We start from the raw sequence: 21,663 nt of genomic DNA, 5'->3' as shown, positions 1-21,663 counted from the left end.
AACATGCATTTACACCACCTTCAGGTGCTCAGCGTGTGCACTACACCGAATAAACTCCTTTATGTAGAGGTAGGGAAGTGTGGGCAGTTTTTAATGGAGAGCAGCTAACTGTAAAATAATCTAGTGTGTATCAATCTGTACATCACCTGATTTGTCCCGTGCCCATCACCCATTTGTAAGGAGATTGCAAGCGGCCACAAAGGGAGCTGCATATGAGCCTGAACAGACGTGACAGGCAGGTTTATGGTGCTGACTGCTGCTGCAGTGGGGCCTGACAGCAAAGCACTGGAAGGTATGTTTAAAAAAACTTGTATCTTAATAATGACACCTGTGAATAAATTTAGCGTCCCAGCCATCTTAGGCCAAGAGCTCACATATTTCACTTAAAAGTGGTAATGGAAAAGAAGGGGCACACTTCTCTCTTTACTCAGTTAATTTATTCCTGTCCACTGTGCCTTGTGATAGTCTCCTACCAGGGCTATTGCCAAATATTTGCAATAGATGGGCGACATATAACATCTTTAGAGGGCACTAGTGAACTTCTCGCCTGCTCCATTGGTGGGCTCAAAGGCATATTGCCTGGTAAGGTGTTTCACCAATATTTATATACTTCAATATTCATCAACTTCACACCCCAACTCAGATGTCACTTATCTGATTTACATAAAAGAGGATCATATTCTTATTTTGTATATATTTAGTATCTATGAAAGAGTTTGGAAAATTCCCAGGTCTGGCTCTCAGTTCCTTCTTCTAATCAGTAAATGAAATCCACACTTGACTGAAACTTAGATCACTTGCCTTAGGAAGGAATGAAATTATTTGTAGACATTTTTCTCATTACATTTCCCCAAAACTGATAAAATCAGCAGCTGATACATTTAGTGCATGATTTGCATTGTGCTTTAACTTCCATTTTCCTTCCTGTCATCTGACCAGTGGACATTATACAATTATGCAGCAAATCTGCTCATTTTTCCTTATTTTATGAAACTTTAAATTTCTTCCAATTGAATTATTTTATTTAATATAATATTATGCAAAGTGGGCTTATAACCATTACTCTTTCCCAAGCCTAAAATGCATTTGTGTGCTTCATGCAATGTATCTTCATAAAAAAGAATACAGTGATAGCATTTAAGTTGGAACCCCATAAATTCAAAGCTTTCATAACTAAAGCCAGTTTAGAATTAACATGTAAGTTACAAAATATGAAAACTTCATTTTCCCCCCCAGATCTATATCTGTTGGTCAAATGGGTACATTGCTTTGTTAAAGAGTTCTAGGGTTTTTTAAATTTTTTTTTTTGAGCCCTCTTTTGCTTACAGTTTTGTAAGTTATTGAAGATGACAGTTGTAAAGCCATGCAAGCAGTACTGAAACCAAGATATAATACTTCACTGGCACTTTCCTGAGGACAGTTATTTTTAATTACATGTGTATCAACCATTCAATGGAAAATTACAGTTGTCACAGTAAATGTCATCTAGCTATGATCAAAACCAAATTGGTGATTTTAATGGTTTTGATATATTGTCTCATATTTTCTGTTGCTTATTATAGAGCACACTAAAATAATGAAATATTGATTTGTCAGATAGTCATTTGGTATTAATGCAAAAACTGTAGTGTTACATCTAGGAAAAAAATCCACTTTATATTAGACAGTACTTCTCATGTAATATGAAAAGAGCGTGAATTCTTACAATAGTAAAAATCTCGTAAACCAAAAGGTGATGAGCTTTTGGTTGAATCACCTAGCAATGGAACAAAGACTCATATCTCCTCGTATTTCAAGTAATCATTGCTGATTGCTGCGCATTCTGAAAATATGCCAAGTAGCATGCATTAGTGATGATTCATAGTCTCTTTCTTTCTCGCACACAAAAACACACACATGTGGAAACACACATATGCACACACGTACTCCCAAAAAGGTAAGCAGGACTATTTAATGCTTACATGGAAGTCAAGAGCAGGAAACAATTTCCTAGACTGAACTTCCAGTTTTTGGCTTTTTGGTGCTGATTATTCATTTATTTATTTATTTATTTAAGTTCTTTTCCCCTCTGGACTGGTATATTTAAACACAGAACCTAATTATAGATTATATCTGATTACTATCAATCTTATTTTTCCCTCCTCCTGAGATAAGGCTGGGTCTTTCTATTTTTATTTAAGAAGAAGACAGAGTAAGCTGTAAAAGCAAACACAGAATGCGTATCTTTTGCCTTGTGACTGTATTTGCTACCTGTTTCATGCAAAGCCCCCCAGAAAAAACAGAGATAATATACTTGATCTAGATTTCAAACAAAAATTCCTTATAGACATTGGTATTGACAAAGCACTACACTTCATTTATCAGTGCCACTGAATCACAGCGGCCTTTGCAATGTAGTTCAGCAGTTAACATACAGATTAAGACACTGGAATTGCAGAAGAGAAATTTATTTCTCTTCCTCCAAAATGTGTTTAAGGGCATTATCTCTACAATACAGCTGTCTACCCCTACGAGTTACAATTTTTTACATGTGAGCTAACTGTATTTATTGAACAAAGCTGTGCACAGCTGTTTTTTATTTGCCCTCCTGGCATTTTAATGTCTGTGTGGTGCAAGCAGATTTTGTGTTTTTAAATCATTATCGAGAAACCTGACAGAGTAACCTGCTTACAAAAAAAATATACCTAATTTGGAAAAAAACACTGAAACAGCTTTGTCTGGATCTGAGTCTGTATATACAAAGTGATTTAGCGTATCACAGAAGAGCAGGACACCTGCTTCTTGATGGTTGGTCTTACTTCATTTCTTTCTTTCTCTTAGGTTTGGTTCCTTCTCAGGTGCATGCTTCTGGTACAACAGGATCCCTTTTGTTCACACATGCATGGAGAATATCCTATTACTTGCTCTGTAGGGGTAGAACAACACTGTGGAAAATGCACTTTCCAGGTTTTTTTATACAGCCCCTGCCTCACACAGTATTTCCGCATTGCCCGGTCAAGTCCTACAGTACTATTGCAATACAAGCAATAAACAGTAATAACCAAGGCCTAGGCAAATAAAATACGACCAACTTCCTTCTCATCCACCATCCATATATGCCAGGAAAACCTTCCCTGCTCTCATTCCCAGATAAGCTGCCACACAGGCAGCTGCCTCTGCCTCTGGCACCTGCCCCAGTAAACGTAACTGACAGTGTATTTGCCCCCTTTCAGTGATGCTGCTGCCTGCTCCACCAAACAGCTATCGATGTGTGATTATCAACAACATCAATTAGCCCTTTATCTTATCAAAACAACTGAGATAATTCTCTGCCATAGTTATTCTGCATAGTCCCTTTTTCCCCCTACACAACACAGTTAAATGCACTTTTGCAATTCCACCTGCTAATAGGAGCTAGGACAGTCGAGGAAATCCTGCCCTTGCCCGTGCCAACCTTCATCTGTGAAATCAAATGTTTTATACAGCAAAAATATTTCCTCATGAGTCTCTGCAATGAAATATTAAAATTCACATACAAACAAATAATGTTATGCTACAGAAGACTCAAACTTTAAATGGAAGAATAGATGATATTTCTTAGAGCTGCTCTGTTACACATGGTTTCTGCAATCAGACTTACATTCTAGCACTTTGGGGTGTTGAGCACCCTTAACTTTCACTAGAAACTCATTGAATATGACAGGATTAAGGCCTACATGCTTTAAAAAGCTCCTGGAACCATTCAGTTGCTCAGACAGGAATTAAAACTACTGCAGGCAGTAGCAAAGTGGTAAATATTGACTCAGCAGTAAATAAAATCAGTCCATTGAGGTGGAGTGTACAATATGTGGTGGAGGGAGAGTCATGAAAAGCATTATTGCTGTTGGGCAGATTAAACAGTTTACATCATAAAACCACACGCTGTTTCAGAAAGTCACAGTCTTTGTAAAACACAGTGACACTTTACACTCACACCAAAATTTAAACAAGGAGATTGTGTGTTCTTTTTTTTTAAAAATCTAGTCAAAAAGTTATTTTCTTTAGTTGCAAAACAGGTGAAGTCTGGTATTGATGGACAACCCGCCACCCTTGAATATGTCTTAAAATGTGCATGTATAAATTCCAGATCCTGTCTACAACTATGTTAAAAGATCTTACAATTTGTTTTTCATAAAATGGAGGATGTTTCAATACCATTCTCTCCTATAAAAACACAAAAACTTTACTACCAGTTAAAGAAAAACAGGTAGCATACAGGTGATAAAGTGATGAGAAAGACGGCAAGTTAAGTAGCTCTTTTCAAGCCTCATTAAGTGTGGTTAGTTCCACTCAAAATCAGTAACTGCAATGCCATTTTCTACTCAGCATATAACAGTCAACTGTGAATCTACCACCAGGCTGAAATGTTAGTGTCTTAGTAGTCTGAGCTCCTTTGGTTTTTATGTTTCTACAGAGCTATGAATATGACATCGAGTGATGGAAGGAATTTGCAGTAGCACAAAGGTGAGCTCTCCTTGATGTGGTTGTTCTTGCTTTCTCTTCTCCATTTTGGGGGATAAAAACAATATAAAGAAGGTAGTATTAATATTAAAAAAGCAAGTATGCCTAACTGGTCAGACACCCTGCATATGTGTATATTAATGCCTGAGCAGAGGAACATGGCTCCATTACGGAAATGTAGCAAGCAGAAAAAGAAGGAACTCGTGAGCTTTCACTGTATACCACTAGAACTGCTGGCAAAAGAACAAAAAGTGAGACTACCTCACGAAGTGGCTGTGAGATAAGAGTGGGTGTACGCATTTGAGGGGAAAATGGTTTACATTTGAGTTACACTGCAACAGGAGAGAACAACAGGCTGGTATGTTTCTTATTTTTCTTTCCCAATACTTGAATGGCCATCTGCTTAAATCTGTGTATAGGTATGGGTTAATAACCAGTCCTCTGTCACAAACTCGCACTATGAGGTTAAAACCTAACCGTAAAAAACCTTAAAGAGGTAAAAGGTTGAAAAAACAGCATAAAACCACTTTTTCTTTTTTCAGCCTAGCCCTTGAGCATCTTAAGCCATTTTAAAGGCCTAAATATAAACATTGTATGCAATAGATTTGTGGAGATATGCTGATACCAAATTTGGAAAAATATACATCCAAACACTTGATATAAACATGAAAGGAACAGTAAAGCAGTTGCATTATACCTCAGATAAGTTTGTTAGCGATACTTACAAAGGGTGTCACCCTTTTAAATACAACATGGAAAACATATATGAAAGTTCAAAATATATAATGGAATATTCTTTATTAGAATAGACTGGCAGTATGAATAGAATATTCATTACGTGAATGTGGAGTCTACATATTTATTTACATATCATTTAACATTTCATAGTAAACTAAAAAATAAGATTTAGTATTATACTCAACCTGAAATCAACACTATCTCTGGGAAAAGAATAGACTTACTGAATAATTTAGACTTTACATAAAAAGGACAAATACATTCTGGTAAATAGTACTGCATAATGCATATTTCAATAGCCTTTCATGTGAATTTCAAGTAATAGACTATACATGAGCAGCCTAATCAAAGTTCAGCGCCAGCAGGTAAGCTGTCAGAGAAACTTCTCCAAGGGCAGATGGAGTCTCTCAGGTCTACACAAAGAACCGACCAACTAAAAGGGCATCTTTGTATGGGCGGAGAAAGCCTGTCTCAGTCATTTCCAGGATACTGAGTATTGCACCGTGGCACAAAAAGTACCCTGCACACAACAAGATTGATGACATTTGAAAATTGACTGATGTGTCTGGAAATTGGCACTGTTTAGCATTTGCAGTAAGAGAGGACTCCTACATGCCATGCAAGATCACTCTCAACCACACACTGCAGAGTCCACCAGCAGGTATTTTGTACAGTGGCTGCGTACCGAAGCAGCCCACCTGGTTCTCACAGCCCTGCTGTGGTGCAGCCCCATGGCTCGGCAGCAGCCTGCTGGAGACAAGATGGAGGGATCCATGAGAAATCTCCCCAGGACCACCCTCCCACCTTCACTCGAGAGATGAAGTCCAGCTCAGCATCCTCAGCTGTCCTCAGCTCCCGCTTGCACTCCTGCCCTTGCCTGGCCCTGATCCTGCTGGTCCCTGGTGGGAAGAAGGGAAACGCACATCATCTCCACAGACAGGGGCCAAGACTCGAGCTTTCCAAATCACGCTTTAAAACACCACTGTCTGGAGCTCAGGGATAAAGAAATAGCGAACAGGAGGTAGGAGCAAATGGCCTGGCCCAGTCTTCCCACCAAGCTCATTGGGTCTAGATGAACTGGTGACAAGCTCAGCTTACTGATACAGGGATCAGTAAACGATGCAAAGAAAAAAACTCCTAATTTCCATTTTCTAAATTATTAGTGATCACAGAATATTTTATAAACACACAGGGAAAGAGTGGACAGTTAATGCATTATCCAGCAGCCCTTTCTTGATTTTCTTCAGAAGTAGCTTTAATCTCTGTGAAATTAATGTAAAATTCTAAATATGAATGGAAATTTTGAAAGCTTGTTAATTGTTAATTGTTAACTGTTAATTTGCAAGCCTGAAGGATCTAGTAATGGTTGGCTTTTACCTTGGAAACAACTACTGAAGATACTCCAAGCTTATAAAATGGAAGTATCACCAAAAGCCAAATAAAAGATGAATTGAGTAAATCAAAACATCCTTACTAACCTCTTGTAAGAAAGGATACCAGTCAGCATGTATCTCCTTCACCAAGTAAAAGGTTATATCAGATCACTGAAGTGAAAGAGAATGCACTGCACTGTACATATTAAGAGATGTGACAGCAACATGAGCTGTTACAAAATGTCTTTCACCAAATGAAAACAGTACAAAAAAAGCAGCAAATATCACTCTAACCTGCAGGCTACAGATATAAAACACGGGGTATTGAAGACATCAACAAAGCAAGCTGTTTGCAAAGAAAGGTTTCACGAAGTGGTCAACTGTTTAGGACCGTACTACTAAGTGTCAATGTTTATGTATTTATGCATTTCATGTTCATGTTTTCCCAAGATTCCATGCTGTGTTTGGACTCTTTTTACACTACTAAAAGTCATAAAAGCTCATGAATAGAATAGTGTACTTCTTTCACATGATTCCCAGTGTGGGCACAGAGGGGGAACTCCAGATCTTGGGGAGATCAGTAAGGGTTTTTTCTCTTGACCTCACTAAGGTCAGACTTTTGCCTCGGGTATTCACAAACCAAAGAAACCCTGCAGAAAGATCAAGGGCAATGAAGACAAGGTTAAAGAGTATATGAGGTGGAACAGTTGTTCCTGGCAGCAATGCATTGTTTTTGTAAGAAGCAAGTTAAAATATAATTAATTCCATATGATAAATTATTTCAGAGGGGGGGAAAAAAAAAAACAACAACCAAAAGAATGCTACCTGGCCATAGCTTATTATTAAGAAATCAGGGAAGAAAACAACATTTTTTAGTACTGTAGACAAACTCTAAACATGCCACCTAAAATGCCAGCTTCTTTCAAAGCTGCCTGTGTGTCATTGACAAAAGCGAGCTCACTGCTGTTAATGAGTGACTCATGGATGTTTATTGTACCAAAAGAAGACAAAGTATGTCATTGTACTTGTGCAAGTGAAATAATTTACAAATATACATCAATTTTCTACTGCATTACACTGAAGAATATTGTTAATATGGATTTGCTTCAGAGGTGCAATTTTTAATTTAGAAGAGACTTGTGGGAGTATGATTTAAAATTCTCATTTGGACTTCCCTTGGACATTATTAGGAAAATAGAAGTAAGACTTACTAATGAAAAATGCGCATATATATATACTTGGTATTGCTTTTTGGAGCATTCAAAGGCCTCATTGTTATTGAAAAAGTAATGCTTTGGTCAATAACCAAAAAGCAGCAAATCATTCACTTCCAAGCCCTTCTACGCATGCACAAATGCTGAAACTCTGGCAGACTTTCAGAACAGCCACAGCCACTCTATGTTAAAATATTGGGAAGTGAGAGTCTTTCCTGTCTTCTGCTACTCTGATACTGAGAATATTTTGTATAGTGCCCCTTTAAAAAGCCAAAGGCAAGGACTGAGTGACCATGTTCAGCAGCAGTTGTGAATGACAGGAGTCAGCAGCTTGTGAGAAGAATTACAGCTCCTGAAAGACCCAAAGAAAGATTTACTGATGTTAGGGGGCAAAACAACAGAAAGGAGCTTGTGACAGTATTTTGTAATCCTATAAGGCAAACTCAATGCCTTTTCTGTTTTTTAGATACTTCTGGCTGAAAGGCAAAACGAAGAGCTTTTTGTAAAAAACTGTTTACTGAGAAGGTGAGAAAAATATGCAAAATGAACAAAAAGCACAGGAAACATTTTTGTGGTGGTTACTAGCTTTCTGAGTTTTTTTTTTTTGCCTTCCAATAACTGTCAAGTTTTGAAAATCTGAGCAAAACCAACCTCTGTGTTTTTGTCAACAAGACAATGTATTTTACAATACATACAATACTTTTAATTGTATTGAATCATTTTAAGCTTTTTTTTAAATGCCTGCAGTATGAAATTGCACAGGGCAGAGCTGAAATTTGTCAGTGTCCAACAGTGCATTCACTTTGATATTATAATAAAATGTACAGTACATAATTTGTTTGTAGCTGAATTCACAGATGTTGCAAGAGAAGTGACAATGGGCACCAAACTGAAGGACGTGTGCCCAAATCCCACTTCTGGTGGCTGCCCTTGGCATCCCCCAGGCTGAGACGTGGAAGAGGCACAGCAGCAGTGTCAGGAATCAGCAGCAAGGAGTGAGAGCTCCTGCACTAGAGCTCACTGCTGACAGCAAATGTGGGAAGGGGAGGGTAGTGCCCCATCCCCGTGGGGACGGGAGCCAGGATATGGATGCATGTGCCTGGCATGTAACGACATAGGCTCTCACTCTATCCACAGAGGAGAAGATAAAAGGTAATGTCCCTTCTGTTATGAAGTAAGCCAAACATATTTATCTGAATAGTCACATAGACCAAATCTAGTTAGGAAGGAAATGAGAAGTTCCATATTTTATTACCATATCAGCATGTTAGGGTGTGTCAGTTGTAAACATATCATACTGTGTTGTAATTAGATATAGATTAAAAAGCAGTCATCAGTAAAACTCTCCCTTTCTTCTTTTACTTGGTGTCCTGAGTTTCCCCTTCTTCCTAAATTCTTCACCTTCTTCAGACTGGGGTCTGGGATTGCTGCCTACTGTTACCCTGTTATCTCATCATATTGCAAATCCTATGTGCTTTACACCTGTGGAGTGAATAAGGCTTGAAGAGCCAATATGGTTCTGCAGGATCTCCGACTTTTCTCTCCAGCGTATTCCAGAGCAATCCCTGTGGGAGGAGTACCAGCTGGCTGCAGCCAAAGCCGGACTGGTTCACAGTCTGAGCCCAGAAGTAGAGGGCCATGCTGAAAACGACAAATAAGGACCTCTTGCTGTTTTCAGTCACAATTCACTTTCTTGCTTAGAACCCAATGAAAATAATTTTTGCTAACTTAAAAATCCACTAAGGTTGCTTTATGAGATTCTGCAGCTGGCAGAAGGATAAGATCACTTACCAGTGATCAGCACTCCTGGCAAAGGTCAGATCGCTATTCATTGATAGGCTGATGTGAAAAGCTTTTTGATCCTTTCCAAAACAAAAGTGATTAGGGTGATTGCAGTTTATAACCAGCATGAGAAAACCATGGCTCTTTGAAGGAATATCTATATAGTCACAGTGCCAAATCTGATGGATTTTTCTCACATCAGAAGGCTTTAGAAAACGGGAGGAACCTTTCTTTAATTTGCATGAATTATTGCAGCAACCAGTGTTATGGCGAAATGCTTTTCAATCTGCTTTTCAAAGGATGAGGCTTATATTTCCTAACGTGTGAGACACCATGCCTGAAAGGGCATGAGGTTGACTGTGCTTACACAAGGACTGGAAAAGTAACACAAGAAGAAAAGGCATTGCCATGTACAGAAAAATATTCTATATCCCACCACCTTATAAATATTGTGGGATGTGATACACAAAGTTATGCTTATACATCCTGAAATGATTCTGATTTTGTATTGTTTCTTGGAACAGGTGGTGGGCAGAAAGAGCCTCTAATATTCGATACTGGGATAATGTAAAAGTGAAAATCGATGTGGGAGCTGCAATTTACAAGTAATGGTGAAGTTTCTATGAGAAATTGATGGAATACTAAAAACTCATTACAGTGGAAAGAAATGTTAATAACAAGACATAAAGTGCTTTCAGTGTAGCAGAGAGAATGGCCATGCTTTCTCACCACTGGGAGACACCTCAACTTTTCAGTCCATTTAGAGGTGAAGAGCTACTTAAATGGTGAGGTGCCCTGGTAGGACGGATCTGAAGACCCTCCTGTCATCCGAACGTGCAGGTTACACTGCTTGTCGCACTTGGGCCTGACTCGACCTCTCATCTCGTGGGACCAAACCGGCCTCCAGTAATCCTGTTCTTAACTTGTGTGTAAAGCAATACCCATCATAGATGGCTCCCATTTTCTTTTTTCTCATGCTATGAGGGAGGTGAAAAACCCAGTTGCCTACAGCTAACCTGGTGTCCCAGGAAAATGTCTTCTTTGGTTCCCATCTGGTTCTGAGGGAACCGCATGTCCCATTGCCACATGCTTCCTCTTGTAATGGCCTGTGGAAAGGCTGTGCCCGAGTCCCTCTGCTTGTGAAATTATGCGGGCTGGAAGCGGATGAGTTTGGGGTTACTGACTCTTGTAGGGGTTTACCGACGCCTGTGTCCGCTCCAGCGAGGCGGGAGGTGGGGCGGCAGGCTTGACAAGTTTTGAGTCCCCCTCCTTCAGCCCACCCCCTGGCTCAGCCACATCGACCCCTGGCCACCAGGCCGAGGCAGCATTTTCCAAGGCTGTTTCAATCAGGCAGTTAAATTCACCACACGCAGCCCGCCCTCCTGGCCACCACCCACAGCCTGCCCTGCTGACCATGCGCCGCTTAGGCGGGGCCACCCGCCTCGCACATGCGCAGGCAGGAGCCGCCCCCCGCCCCCTCTGCCGTCGCCCGTGGCGGCCGGCGCGCATGCGCGGCTGCAGGAGCCGGCTGTGCGGCGGGGCGGCCGAGGGGCGCGGGGTCGTGCCGTCGGGGGCGGGCGGCGGCGGTGACGCCGCCGGGGCGCGCTCTCGCGAGAGCTGGAGCGGCGCGGCCGCTCGGCGGGCAGCGGGCAGGCGGCGAGGCCGGTGGCAGGGGGCGCTGCGCCTCCGCGCCCCGCCCGCCCGGCGAGGCTCCGCCCCGCGGTATGTGCCGCCGCCTCCTCCGCCGCCCGCGGGACGAGGGGCGGCCGAGCGGCAGGGGCCGGCGGGCCGGCGGCCTCTCGCCATGAACCTGCACCAGGTGCTGACGGGGGCCGTGAACCCTGGGGACAACTGCTTCTCCGTGGGGAGCCTGCACGACCAGCCCTTCACGGTGAGTCCTCCGCCGGGGCCCGGGCGGGCCCGCGCCCCGGCGCCGCGCTCGCCGTCGCCTGAGCCGGCGCCGAAAGCGGCTGCGTCAGGCGCGGCGGCGGCAGCGGCAGCAGCCGGCCCCTGGAGCGGGGCGGCTCGCCTCCACTAACGTCGTCGGCCGGCGGCGGCACTGCCCGCCGCCGGGGAAGGGCTTCCCCGAGGGCCTGCGGCATACCTGCCCGCGGCCGGGCGGGGAGGGAGGCGTGAAAACTTTCCCGGAGCGGCGGCCCGGAGGTGCGGGCAGCGTCTGGGGTGGGCGGGACGGGCGGCGTTTCTAGCTGGGCAGGGTGGAAGGGGCGCGGGGCGAGTGCGGTGCCCGGCAGAGGCAGGCGCCCACATGCCGCTCTGAGGGGGCTCCGCTAACGCAGGAATATGGTGGCTTTGATGAAAGATTACATAAACGGCAGCCGGTACGTGCGACGTCTGTGGAACGGAATTTCAGCACTCGCTTTCGGCCAGGTATGTAATTGAAATCCTTGCTGGCCATAGTTGAAGAAGATCTTGAAATACTGTGCTTTAGTGTTACGATTTTAAAACCGTTTTTGAACTCCCTGTCGATGTTTATACTTATCATGGAGAAAGAACAGTTGCAGTATTTACTAAAGGCTAGAGCCTTTTATTAGTGTTTGTTTTTCTCCCTTTCACTTTTGTTTTGTAAACAGACTTCTGTTGTTGTGTTTTTCTTCCCACTCTCCCTCCGAAATATACCCTTCCTGCCTTCCGTTTTGAGCTGAAGAAGAATGAAATAAAACACAGCAAAGTTTCTCAGTGCACCACGTTTGCTTATTTTTAACCTTACCTTTTCTGGCTGCCCATAATTACAGCATAGTGTGGTTTTGAGTTTGATAGGTGAATGATAGAAATTCAAGAATTAAGAAACTTATTTTTTTCTGTCCCATCTCTTGTACGCAGTTAAACTTGGCTGGCTACTTGCAGCTTTGCACTGCAGCTGCAGTGCAGTGCCAGTGCTGGAAAGGTGGGGTACGGTCAGCGTTCAGAGCGAAGCACCCTAGAACTGCTTCCCCAGAGTTAGGTTGGCTTTGCAAAGTCCGTTTATCTACAGCCTTATCCGGTGATGTGCTTGCTTCCAAAAAAATGAATCCTGTGAATAAGTTCATGTGGGAAGACTTCTTAAACTGCAGCAGTCGGAACTTCAATTTCCAGCTTTGCCAGGCTTTCTGATTTTGTGTATCCTAAAGACCCACCAGTGGTGGGGAACCTTTGGGTAAGAGATGAGGAGGTTTGCTTTACAGGGAAATGCTAGTAAGCTTTCAAAGTATTTTCTTGTAGGTTTCCCATTTTGATATAAATTGTTTTTGAGGAAATAGTTCGAGTTATCAGTGTTGCTGAAGTGCTGTCTGCCTGTTATGGTCTAACTTATCTAAAGCGTTAGAGCTCCCCAATGGTTAAGAAGAGTAAGAATCTCTCTTTGGGGAGAAAGTAATAATTGGGAAGTGCAGTTTTCAGTAACTGTTTCTATGGTTTCTTTTTTACAAGAGCTATTTTGATATAAATATAGTAACAATGTTTCCTATGGACACATTCATCTTGCTTTGTTTGTCCCTTTCCCCAGAAAGTTATTAATGGGTTTCTTTTCCTCGGATTTAAAACTGATAACAGAAATATCCTTGGCTGCTTCAGAGTGGTTTTGTTGTTGTTGTTGCTGTTACTCATTTTATAATGCTATGTTAAGTTCACGAGATTGCTCAGAAGGATTAAGAAGCGAAAGGTAGTGAAGCTAATTTCTGCCTTTTTGGAAAGAAATGGTGGACTTAACCTTCAGAAAATCCAACAAGAAAAATCAACAGTTGTTTTCCCATATCTGAAGTCAAGATATAAACATTAATAAGTATAAATACTATTGAGTGATATCTTAGAAATGGAAAAAATATGTCTCAGCACACTTCTATGCTTCCAGTTTTCATGGCTGAGAACTCACAGGAGTTGGTATTTCAGGGTTATGTACTGTATAGGTGGGGTGAATTACTTTTGTCTGACAAGACAACTTGGTCTGTAATACCTTGATTTTTCTTTTGTGATACAGTATGGCCCAGAATATTGTCTGATGTGCTGCGCTAAATATTTAAGGTGAAAAGTTCTAAAATATTACAGTTTTAAGCTAAAAATAACAGATTCTTCTAAACTGTGAAAAATTGGAAGCGAAACTTGTAAAAAGTGCCTTTATCCACTGAATTGCATGTACCTTTTTGAATATGTGCAGTTCTGTTTTAAAATGGTATTTGAGATACTTGTCTTAATGGTGTGCAGGTGGCAGAGGTTTCTTGTTCTGGCCTTCTTTTGTTAGGATGTGAAGTGTCAAGTGGAGCTTGAGCTTTCTTAGAGAGAATGCTGACAAGGAGTTTTTGGCATGTCTTTTATTTATGGTATCTTGATGCTTATGAGCCTTTTTCTATATATAAGAAGTATGGCTGTTGTTTATCTGCTGAGAGCAGGTGGTAATAACGTATGGTACGCTAAATGAATGCGAACTCAGCCCTCAGAAGTCAGAATTAAACTGTTTACTCTCTGTGCACTCCTCCTGAAATCTAATTGTTTTATTTTCCATGTACTTGTCCACAGTGGACTACATCCTTTGCTTTTTTTTGTTGTTTTCAGATTTGAAATATTTAAGTAAAACCACATTTGTTTAATAAGTTCATGGAGTTCATCACATAGGATACTGCAGTACTAGATATTACTGAAGTTGTATTTCAGTTATTGGGTTACCACCACTGATACCCCTTTTGTGATTGGTTGGCTTTGTGCATTTTTGCTTATTCAGTTCTGGTTCTGTAACATTTTTTTAATTTGTTTTTTGCCAAGTATCAGAAGAGGGGAAGAAAAATCACTATGAGCAATAGGAACTTTAGCACAAGCACGAGTCCCAAGACTGGTGATGGCAGTCACAAAAGAGCGGTTGTTCGTAGGGTTAAAAATTTGGGAAAGAAAGATAAATTGCATGGTCTATTTCAATGCAACCAGAATCTTTTCTGGACAGATTTCCTCTGTGTATGTGGTTAAACTCATCCTGGACTTGAGACTTGCATTGCATGATTGACAAAGCTGTGAACTTCAAATGTTAAGTTGAAAAGCACTTGGAAAATGTGGGTTCTGGGTAGTTTGGTCAAGACCACACTGAATTTTCCGAAGATACTGGGTTGTGATACAAAGATTTCCAGCTTTGTAAAATTTTTTTGCTAAATAAAAGTAGTTTCTGTGGCTCAATAAAATAGTTACTTATCTGTCTAGAAAATACTTAACATTTTCTTTGTATGTAGAACTCTGTGTGTATCTATAGTCAAGAAAATTAACTGGCTGGTCATAAGAGTCACTCAAGAAGTTACACTGTTTACAGCTGCTTCTTGACTGTGATTTAGAAAAGGGAAAGGAACCTTTTTGATACTTCTTTTTTTTTTTCCATGCTCCAGGTAACCTATTCTGAACTTAAGAAATTAATTGTTTTAACTGAATTAATCTAAAAAAAAAAGAAAAAATGGGATAAAACCTCTTTACACTTCAATGAAAAGTGCAGTTTCAGTGAGACTTGATTCTAAGGGCATGGCCGATCAATTTGCCATTAAAGAAGTATATTAGTTCAAGTACTTTTGATAGGTTAGAACTTTTTTTTCCCCCCAAGGATGATGAAAGAGTATTTCTTAAATTTAATTAATCTTCTTAATGAAAGAAATATTTTTTTTAATAAGATATTTAAATGTAATACTTAGACTAGTGTAAGTTTTGATACAATAATGGGGGTGGGGAGACGCCATGCTAAAAAGACTAGTGCAAATTTATATCTGCACGGGTGAGATTTTTTTTTAATAGAGTCATTCAGCAAGGTACCATGTGGTTCATGGTGACTGTGCTTTTTGATTTTGACCATTCTGTGCAAAGGAGAAAAATACAGATGTTATTGCAGTATCACCTGCTTAATAGATTTCATTTTTTTAATTTTTAATTTTTGCCTATGTCTATTTGTGTTGCATATAAGCAGTATTTAGCCCTTGCAGACTGAGAATGTATTATGTTTATGTGCTCAATCCAGCAGAAGAAACAGGTACTTGATGTAATTAACAATGATAAGTTTTTCTATTTTTTTTGTAATAGGTTTTTATTCCTAGTCTACAATGCTTTTCCTTGGAATAGCTTTTTTTTTTAAACTGGGAAATGAATCTTCCCTAAGCTATAAGTGGTTGTAAAGGTCATAAAAATACATATTGTGAACTTCCACTTTCAAACATGTGATAGACATATTATTCAGCTGCTTTAGAATTTCAATAAAATATTTTTAATCAGTCAATGTGATGGTGAACCCTGGCATCCTAACCTTTGGGACTTTCTTCATTTCATTTGCAAGGGACATGAGAACCCTTGAGACCCATCAGTGATAAAAATGGCCTTGATGTGGCTTGAGAATTACCTCCAATACAGTAACTGAATCTGCTGCAAAGCAAGCGAAGCAAAAGGTAGTGTGGGTTGTTGAACTGGTAAGCTTCCAGTATAGCTATAGTGGGGAGAGAATGTTTCCAAATAAGTTACTGTGAACTGTTAAATGCAGTCCCTTGGTCTGCTTCAGCTAGGTAATTCCGTATGACCTTGGGCCCAGCACAGAGTTCTGCATTATCTGTCTAGCTGGTATGTTCATCTGTATATATTTGCATGTGTTTATATATATGTATTACTTTATAAATACGTATGTGTGCACACACATACTACTGCATTCACCTGTGGATAATAGCTGGCAATTTATGGTAGGTGTGCTTGTGCCCTTCATGTAAGAGATCTAAGTTAAAGAAAGTTTGTGCAAGTTGTGCAAGATAATGTTAGTCCTTACGTAGCTGTAGCAGAAACTATACCAAAACCTTTTTATGTCAGTACATAGAAGAAATATGTAAAGAGTGTCAAGTATAAGGGAAATAATTGCTTTAGAGGTGCTGTGCTGTGTAAGAGGTCAAGACCCCTGTTCATTTGCTTTTCTTCTGTTGAGAGTAGAGTCTGATTTGCCAGTACTGTTCTTTGTTTTTAAGAGTTCTGTATATCAGGCTTTCACTTTAGAAAGAAATTAGAATAGTTAATATAATTGTCTATACTATTTTATGTTAAAACTAACATGCTTTTAAAGCACTGTTACTGTCAAAATATCTGTTAATCTTCTCCAAAGAAATACCATTTTAGAGGTAAGAGCTGACAACTGATTAAAAGAATGGGTAGAAATTGTGTGAAAACCCAGTACTGCATGCAAAATCACGTTTATTTTCACAGGCCTGAAACATCTTTCACTTCCTAATTTCAGGCTTGTTTTGCTATGTTGACAGCTAGTGAAATCCACGTACATGCAGCTTGAACTAGTTCTATCTTGTTTATTTGTGTAACAGAAGAACAAAGCATTGTTTAATAAACATTCCAAGAACATGATAATGTCAACATTATCTGCTTGTCCCATTGTGCAAAGACAACTTTCTTGTAAATATTCTAGGACATTCTTAAGGTGAAAGGGTTTTATGGCTTGCCAAAATCAGACTTGGAGGCTCTGCTTGCTTTAAAAAGTAATCTTGGGTCTTTTTTTTTTTTTAAAATTAATAGATATTTAGGAATTCTTTCCTAGTTGAACTGTATAGCAGCATTTTGTGCCCCACCCCTTCTGCCCCCTCCCCCCCCCATGGGCCAGGTAATGTAGGCAACAGTATAGATACGAGAAAGGCTTATACTCTGAAATTGCTTCTTGCCCTACACGTAACAGAACACTTGAATTACCTTTTTTCTTAGTTTCCATAGCTTATAAAAATGCAATCTTGGTAGCTTCTGTCAAAATGAAAGTGAGTGACATGCAAACTATTGTGGACAAGTCTTGCAGTAAAAAGTATATAAAGTTGACTGGTAGGCAGAATTCATTTTTGATGTATCTGAGAGACTGTTAGGGTATAGAAAGTATCTTGTACTCCTGAGTACTGACTTCCATTATACCATGCTGAAAAACCTCATACAGTTTTCCGAGGTGAAAAAAATGTAAGTGTAAAATTAGTCCAGCAGTTAGTTTTGTGCTCTTATTTTAGAGAAATGTCTTTATACGATACTACTGCGTAGAAACCTCATTCAGAACTGGAGTCTGGGTTCTAGTGAGTGTGTATGAGGGTGTGACTTCTCTGCACAGAGATAGTCTAATGGGCAAGTTGCAGTGGGGACAGCAAAGAAAGAAAAGAAGGACAGCTTAGGAGGAGAGGAACACTCAAGCGTCCCTCCTAAAGTGTCCTGTCAGTGTGAGGTGTAATGGGATTGGGATGGCAAGCAACAGTAGAAAAGGGAGCCTGTTGCAGTTTCATTTGCCAGACAGCTTAATTACCTTCTATTCAGACACTTTTTTTTTTTTAAATTTACAGCTTCATTCCCCTCTGCATCCCTTGCCTTTTGTCTTTGAAATTGTGGTTCTCCTGCAGGCAAACATTGACTAAATGTCAAAAATAACCTCCAAGTCATCATCCTTCTGCTTGGCTGTAGTTATATTTGGAAGCTCTTTGAAAATGCTTTTTTCTTTTTTTTTTTTTTCTTTCCTACCTCTTTGGGGATAGATCAGCTCTGCAGGCTTATAAGCTAGTCAGTGGTTCTGCAGCTTATTCGGGATGGGGAAGTCAGTGTGACCAAGTATGATCTAATCCATCTGAATAGACTGATGTCAGAAGTGATTCTCTTTTCCCTGAATGTCAATTTTTTTCAGGTAATGTGGAGAATTACCAGAATGTAAGGATGGAATGACTATATTTTTCTTCCAAGAATAATATTTTAAAAGGGCACTTTTACTGGGTTTGTGTGGCAAGGTTTTGGTAGCGGGAGGGCTACAGGTGTGGCTTCTGTGAGAAGCTGCTAGAAGCTTCCCCGATGTCCGATAGAGCCAATGCCAGCTGGCTCCAAGACGGCCCCGCCGCTGGCCAATGCCGAGTCAATCAGCAATGGTGGTAGCACTTCTGTGATAACATATTTAAGAAGGGGGGAAAAAAGCTGCACAACTGCAGCCAGAGAGAGGAGTGGGGATATGTGAGAGAAACAGCTCTGCAGACACCAAGGTCAGTGAAGAAGGAGGGGGAGGAGGTGCTCTAGGCACTGGAGCAGGGATTCTCCTGCAGCCCGTGGTGAAGACCATGGTGAGGCAGGCTGTCCCTCTGCAGCCCATGGAGGTCCACGGTGGAGCAGATATCCACATGCAGTCTGTGGAGGACCCCATACCAGAGCAGATGGACGCCTGAAGGAGGCTGTGGCCCTGTGGAGAGCCCCTGCTGGAGCAGGCTCCTGGCAGGACCTGTGGCACCATGGCGAGAGGAGCCCACGCTGGAGCAGGTTTGCTGGGAGGACTTGTGACCCCATGGGGGACCCATGCTGGAGCAGTCTGTTCCTGAAGGACCCACTCTGGAGCAGTTTGTGAAGAACTGTAGCTTGTGGGAAGGACTCACATTGGAGAAGTTCATTGAGGACTGTCTCCCATGGGAGGGGCCCCATGCTGGAGCAGGGGAAGAGTGTGAGGAGTCCTCCCCCTGAGGAGGAAGGAGCAGCAGACACAACATGTGATGAACTGACCGCAACCCCCATTCCCCGACCCCCTGCGCTGCTGGGGGGGAGGAGGTAGAGAAAATCTGGAGTGAAGTTGAGCCTGGGAAGAAGGAAGGGGTGGGGGGAAGGTGTTTTTTAAGATTTGGTTTTATTTCTCATTATCCTACTCTGATTTGAGTGGCAATTAAACTAATTTCCCCAAACTGGTTCTGTTTTGCCCATGATGGTAATTGCTGAGTGATCTCTCCCTGTCCTTATCTTGACCCACGAGCCTTTCATTATATTTTCTCTCCCCCTGTCCAGCTGAGGAGGAGAGTGATAGAGTGGCTTTGGGTACCTGGCATCCAGCCAGGGTCAACCCACTGCAGCACTCCTCTTGTCCCCACCCTGGTCTGGATTCTTATGAATAATATAATTAATATATAATAATATATACACATATAATTTATTGTTAGAACTGAGAACTGCTAGGATGAGAAGATATTCCCCAACTTTTCTTCAGAAAGTTCATCCCCAGTTTGACAAACGTGTTTTTCAAACGCATAGCATATGAAGTTGGGCAAGAAATGAGTATTAAACATAAGATAATATCTACATTTAAACATAGCAAAAGGGAGCTATAGGTCTTGGACAAGAATTCATATTCATAAAGGGGACATTTTCAGGAAACGGCAAGTCTATGACGTTTGCATACCTCTTTGAGCTACTGCTGTCCAGCACAACCCATGTTAGCAGGAGATATTCTGAGTTCTGATACTATTTTAAGTCCTTGTTCCTGATACACTGAATACACCAGTTCCTAAAGATTCCAGTGTGTGGTGTTTGATAATTACTTTAGGGTTCTTCCAAAATGCCAAATGTACTTCAGGATTTTTTTTTTGTTTTAAAACTAGTCAAGTTCTTGATCCCATTAAAATGGTTAGTTTATGAGCTTCAGGATCACTGCTAATGATATATGTTACTATATATGCTAGTTCTTGCCTCACTGTGGTGGAAATATTGTAGTGTTGTGACACTACATGATCTCAGGCTTGCCTGTGAAGCTAGAAATGGAGAGAACCAGATGGGAGAAATCTAGTAAGTCTATAAAGTGCTGATGAAGCCTAGAGGGCATACAGAAGAGCAGGTGGGCTTCATACAGTCTTTGGCACTTCAGTCTTTTAAAGACATTTTTAATAAAGCCATGTTATCACTTTAAAGTGAAGCACTTTTTTTCTCCCTTCAAATTGCCTCCATACAGAACACTAAATTCAACAAAATGGCTTTGGGAAAAATTGTATATATGGTACTTCTGAATACCTTTGGCCAGTGGACTAAGGACTTAATCAGTGAGTCACCAGGTGAGATGGTTTTTAACTAAAGAAAAAAATGTTCTGTGACAAACAGGTCCAAAGTTCGTGTCATTGCAATATCAAAATAATCACTGTAACATTTGAACAAAAAGTAGTACTCAATCTCCTCTTTTGGAATGAGTTTTAGATTAGACTGCTTTAGAGCCTGCACTTTAATATGTCAATTTGTAATAAATGCTGCTCTTTTGACAGGAGGAATTAACACTGCTTGAATCTCTTCTTGAAGCTGAAGGGGGGACGGGACAGGAGGAGGCTCAAAAACCTGACCAATAATAAATGATCATAAATAAATATATGGTTATATTTAGTCTGCAGAAGCATTCTACACAGCATTTTCAATTATCAGGTTATTTTAAGGGTGGCTTGTGGTCTGCTGGTTGGAAACTAATAACTGAATGTTGGCTGAGAATGGTGATCACAGTCTTCTGAGTAAGATTGTTCTGTGAAATATCACTGAACCCTTTGTGGGAAAAATTGTCTTTGGACTGAAATCTCCATATTTTTTATTTTATTTATTTTAATGTATGTAATGGTATGATAGTCTAGGTCAGGCTTGGCTAAAAGTACTCTTTCACATGAAACACCTGAAAACATGATAATCAGATTTCAAATTTGTAAATCTAGCATTCAGTTCTGCTTTTTTTCAAGTCAAAAGTGTTTTTAATTAATATACTAGAAATTAGTAGGGTTGGTTGTAAGGCAAGATCATTTGTGTCAGTATACGGGTCTTCCATCTGCAGTTTCTGTGAGACTGTTCTGCTCTTGAATCTTTTGGCCAACTAATATGGCATTTTTGGCCCTTTTATCGTTCTCTTGCTCTCTAACAGAATACTATTTTTTTGTGCTCTTAATTTTGTTGCTGGCTTCCTGGCTCTAACTTTTAAATGAATGTACTTTCCTTGTTCTAGGACTTTCATCCTTGAATGCTATATTCTTATGCTTATTGGATGATTCTGCTCACTATCATTTCCACAAGCTTCTCCAGTGTTTAATCTTTCTCTCCATTTTAAGCTGTGCTCAGTTTCTAACAGAACTTGCATAAAGATAGGAAGAAATTTTGACTTGGACATTGCAGTACTCAATCAGCTGTCTCTGTGAATGTGTTAGATATATCAAATTACTTAGTGACAATATAAATTTAAGAGAAAATAAAATTAATCCATGGAACTCAAGTAACAGGAGACTCAACAAGTCTGAAAGCACAGCTTTGCTTTTCTATAACTAAGCTTCATTCTGTTACCTTTTTGAATTTTTCCT

At 40.6% G+C, this 21,663-nt stretch overlaps 1 protein-coding gene across 4 annotated transcripts in view; it reads left to right on the top strand.

The window, feature by feature from the left end:
• The first annotated feature begins 11,271 nt into the window (after positions 1–11,271).
• The window catches only part of DMXL1 (Dmx like 1), an 84,799-nt gene continuing 74,407 nt past the window's right edge, over positions 11,272–21,663 (top strand). For 3 of the 4 annotated variants that reach the window (XM_072860448.1, XM_072860449.1, XM_072860447.1), the window contains exon 1: positions 11,274–11,477. In XM_072860448.1, coding sequence (XP_072716549.1) covers positions 11,391–11,477 — 87 coding nt within the window. In that variant the 5' untranslated portion in view covers positions 11,274–11,390. Of the gene's footprint in view, positions 11,478–21,663 lie in introns of all 4 variants that reach the window. The other variant, XM_072860451.1, reaches the window with a different exon arrangement.

Source organism: Ciconia boyciana, chromosome 4, assembly GCF_034638445.1.
Source record: "Ciconia boyciana chromosome 4, ASM3463844v1, whole genome shotgun sequence".
Classification (NCBI taxonomy): domain Eukaryota; kingdom Metazoa; phylum Chordata; class Aves; order Ciconiiformes; family Ciconiidae; genus Ciconia; species Ciconia boyciana.
Note: the sequence above shows the minus strand (reverse complement) of the source record. Positions and strands in the feature narration are given on the sequence as shown.